The sequence below is a fragment of the Ceratosolen solmsi genome, unplaced genomic scaffold (genome assembly GCF_000503995.2).
Source record: "Ceratosolen solmsi marchali unplaced genomic scaffold, CerSol_1.0 scaffold56, whole genome shotgun sequence".
In the NCBI taxonomy this organism is placed as follows: Eukaryota; Metazoa; Arthropoda; class Insecta; order Hymenoptera; family Agaonidae; genus Ceratosolen; species Ceratosolen solmsi.
The window spans coordinates 3,173,350-3,177,894 of record NW_011948425.1 but is presented as its reverse complement, the minus strand read 5'-3'; the positions used below and the strand labels follow the sequence as shown (position 1 = coordinate 3,177,894).

The 4,545-nt window shown below is 50.8% G+C and overlaps 1 protein-coding gene across 1 annotated transcript in view; it reads right to left on the bottom strand.

Annotated features, from left to right (window-relative positions):
- Window positions 1-2,742: 2,742 nt before the first annotated feature.
- The window catches only part of LOC105363016 (uncharacterized), an 82,318-nt gene continuing 80,515 nt past the window's right edge, over window positions 2,743-4,545 (bottom strand). Inside the window, exon 4 of the mRNA XM_011500586.1 lies at window positions 2,743-2,861. Within this exon, the coding sequence (XP_011498888.1) occupies window positions 2,743-2,861 (119 nt within the window). The remainder of the gene's footprint in view (window positions 2,862-4,545) is intronic.

Here is a 4,545-nt window from a genome sequence, read left to right as displayed (position 1 = left end):
ACGGAGTGTAAAAGAAACGGCGCACGCTGGCTCTCCCACTCTGGTGAGTGATTAGAAGGAGTGGGACGCTACTATTCTTGTATTAGCGTACCGAGTGAGCGAGAGGGTAGCCTCTGCTATACCGTCACTCCCCTACCGCCCTTCACGCTCGAGAGCGACCGAAAGAGAGATAGATATATATATATATATATATATATATATATAGAGAGAGAGAGAGAGAGAGAGAGAGAGAGAAAGCGAGAGAGAGTCAGCCAGACAGACAGACAGACAGACAGAGATTGGTTGTGTTTGTGTATGCGTGGGTCAGTTAGCGTAACAATGTGCGCGGGCGCGCTCGCGCGTGAGAGCGAGATCAAGAGATAGATCGAGCGTGTGGTTATGTTATGTGGGTGCGCGCGCGCCCGCGTGTGCGAATGATCATGTGTGAGTGATGAAGAGAGGGGCGGAGGGAGGGGACAGCAGAGCGCTAGAGATTCGATTTATGAATGAAATGCCCTGGAGAGCGAGGCTACCGCAACGTATAGCGACGTTGCGCTCATTTCCAGAACAGGAGAGAAAGAGACCGAGCGACCCTTTCTTTTCCCGTAGTAGCCAGTGGTGAGGAGAGAGCGCGCGCAGGGAGTTCCGGTGCAGGGAGTCGCGAGTTACGAGTCCATTCATTCGGTCGGACTGGAGCGGCGATTGTGCCGTTGATGGACGCATCGAAAGTAGGAGCCAATAGTTGCGAACCGGCAAATTTCACACTAAATATGCTCCGACCCAAGCCACAAGTACATTGATTCTCACGCGAGTGAGATAACGCGTTACAATGTAACGATTAATAAACTCGTGGGTAAATATGAGTGGAGCTAGCCAGCGTCCGAACGCCACCTATCGTTTCACGCATCCAGCAAAAGCATCGAAAAGCCGTTGGGGGCGTTCTCGTGTCTGTGAGGCAACGACCGCAACATCACTCCCCCGGATTGCGCAGGGCATAATTAATTTTTCGATTAGAGGAGCGACGAGCGTCGAAAGCGTTCGGAGCCCTTCGGCTTATCGGAACCTCTTGAGCTACCGAATGACTTCTTAATCGGTCGCAAGCTCGGCACGCGGAGAGGTACCGCAGATCGGTAGCCCTCTCGAGTCCCCGTGGTAGCCGCTCGGATAAGATAAGAACCCGCGTTCTATTTGCAGGCGTAGCGGCATCAATAGCAGCGTCAGCATCAACAACAACAACAACTACAATAACAGCAACAGCAGCAGCAGCAGCAGCAACAACAACGGCAACGGCAAGACAAAGCGGCAGCGGCCGAGCATAATGTAAAGGGCCGACGCGAGCCCCGGAGCAACGAGTGTTCACTTATGGTCGAGAAGGATGGTGGGAGAGATGAAGGGAGAGAGAGAGAGAGAGAGAGAGAGAGCAGATCAGAGCAGAGCAGAGCAGAGCAGAGGAATTAAGGTAAAATGGAAGAAGAGGAGCGCATTAACACAAGAAACCAGAGGCAGGAGGGAGCAGCGGCGAAGATAAAAAAAGAGCGAGAGCACGCACTGCCATGCGTATAATAAGCTCGATTCACAGGTGGTATCGCGGGCTGGGGGAGTGAGGGAGAGAGAAGGACGCCCGAGGCCGAGCAGGTTTTTGTCGTACTTTTTCAGCGGTGTTTATTACGACTAGGAAGCCGCTCGCTCGCGCGCACGCGTGATGTGCTCCCCTCCCCTCGGTGCCTTCGCCCTCGGGAACGCGCGCCCAAGCGAAGCCACGGCGTTACTACACGCGCGACGCCTCGGCACTAGGAAACGATCGACCCACGTATTCTTTTTGCAATAGGATATTATCGCTCGACTTTCCACGAGTCAAAGTCCTTCTGACTATAGGCATTTTAAGTCCCGAGCTCATTTAGCTGCGTTTTCCATTAACGAGGTAATGCGGCCCTTCCCAAGCGACAGTCTCATTCGATTGTTCACAATTTTCTGAATGTTGGGTTCCCGTCCGATTTTCACGGGCTTATTCGAGTATTCTTTTGTCGTGCTCACCAAGCGAATTGGGATATTGGCTGAAGGGCACAAGAAACGATGGAAAAGGGCAGACTATTAAACCACACACACACACACACTCTCTCTCTCTCTCTCTCTCTCTCTCTCTCTATCTCTCTCTATCTATCTATCTATCTATCTATCTATCTATCTATCTATCTATCCATCTCTCCGTTACATTTGTCTCTGTCTCTGTGTGTACGCGTGGTCACGTGGTGTAGCGAAGCAGAGCCAAAGAAGGAGTGGAGAGAGAGAGAGAGAGAGAGAGAGAGAGAGAGAGAGCTAGTGAGTGAGAGAGAGAGAGAGAATGTGAGGGTGAGAAAGAGACGAGAGCGTGAGAACGCGTAAAACTTGTGCACGAATGCCGGTGGCTGCTAACACACGCGCGCGTGATCTTATGCGCGAACGCACGCATGCACACACACATGCACGAGCGCATGCACGCACGCGTTTGCATCCAGTCAGAATGAATAAACCACTCGCGCCCGTATGCGAGTTTACATGATACGCGAATTGTACGAGCGAGAGAGCAATAAAGATTGAGGGTGGGAGGAAGGGAGGTAAACAGAAACAAGGTGACCGACAGAGAGAGAGAGAGAGAGAGAGAGAGAGAGAAAGAGAGAGAGATAGAATTGGTGGGATAAGAGGGTGAGGGGGATGATGGTCGGGAAGAGGCTGCGCGTCACTTCCTTCGAGGTCCGCGGCCACGATGCTCACCTGCTACTAAGGCTACCTCTTTACTGCCAGTGCAACATCCGCCACGGCTAGAGCGGCCCTTGGACTACTAGACGAGCCATTTCCGCTATCCTGGGGGTTCCCGTTGACCTCGACTCCGTTAAGATAAGATGCTCCTCAAAGAATTTTTCTGTCAAGTAGGATTAACTGCTCTACACGCAAAGTGCTTATATTCAGAAACACACCGCACTTTCTTTCGTTCTTGATATTCAGCGTGGCTACGGCTGGCAAAATAAGCCAATCTATCGCGCCACATTAATCCTCTGAAATGCAATTTTAACGACATACCCTCCAAGCACTTATCTCAACTCTAGATAACTCTTGTGAATATTACATAGGAAGTGCTGGGAAGTTTTTCATCGTCGTTAAAGATATTTCTATGCTAACTAGCACACAGTTCGTATACCAAACAAGCGTATGAAAATCAAATCAATGCGGCTTTTCACTCTTCCCACTGCTCTCATCATTTTCCCTCATCCATGGAAAAAATTTATTATATACATAAATTATCTATTACTACCAATGCACCCATCCCACCACTTTATCCGATTACCAATATATTATTGGGAACATCTAAGTTGAAGTAGCACAGCCTTTCGTGCTGCCAATTTTTCGCAATAATAGAAAACAATCGACTAGCCAAACACGTGAACCTACTCGCGAATAAATCCGATAATTCGGTTAAACAAGAAACTACTTTTTAATTCGCTATAGCGCCAGTCACGAGACTTTCGACTTACGTAGCATGCCACTCTACAAACACGGCATACGCGTCGTCTTGTTCGTGTGTGTGCGGGACAGAGAGAGAGAGAGAGAGAGAGAGAGAGAGAGAGAGGGAGAAGGCGACGGAATAGCAAAGTCCGAATCGCGTGAATGAAAAACAAAAAGGATGAATGCGTTACGCAGACATCCGGCGCAGCAATGAAATACAGCGCGCGTGTATCTTACGAATAATAGGAATCGCCTCCATCAGTTTAATTAATGAAACGGTCGCGGCCGCCAACTTCGGTCTACCTCGGGCGGGCTGTTTCTTCACCGGTGAGATGCGTTTTTCGCGGGCAGCTAAGAACGAGAGAGATTCGCCGGGACTGATAAGGCCGCGAGCGCGCGCTCAATTCATAAAGAGCGTCTTTGTGCTCGGCTCGCGCGTTGATTCATAAATTGCGCGCGCGCGCGCCCGTGCTAACTTCGATGTTTCAATGAAACGCTAAGGTTACGCGATACGCACGCGGATTCACTTTTCCCCCGCGCTCGCGCTACCTCTTATTGTTATTCCCATTCTTGGCCATTATCATTACGTAGGCACGCACGTCGCATCGCAATTTCCGGCCACTTGTAACGCCTTATCTCGGGCGCACGACCGCGCGGCCCCAACCCCACCTCCTCCTCCGTGCCAGTTAATAACCAGAAGAAAGTTTCGTGCTCGACATCGTCATTTCCGATCCGGATGCACAATACCGCCTAGACTCCGCCCGAGGCCAACTTGAAATCCAGCTTCCTCGGCTAATCGGACGCCCCTGTGTCTACGTATAAGAAGCAGATTTATATATCCCGACCTTCCCGTCGATACCCTCCCCGCCACCGGCCAACTCACGGAAAAATCTCTGCCATCGCGAGAGAAGGAAGTGGGAGGCTATAATAAGGGAAAAACGGGCTGCCGTAGCCGATTATCATTATTACAATAGCGTGGAGATGCCCGATCTTCGGGGATGCTGCACTAGCCAACGAGGACACAGGTGGAAATGAGAAAACGCTGGCTGGGAAATGGGTATCACGGGGGAGGGAGGGGGGGGGGGG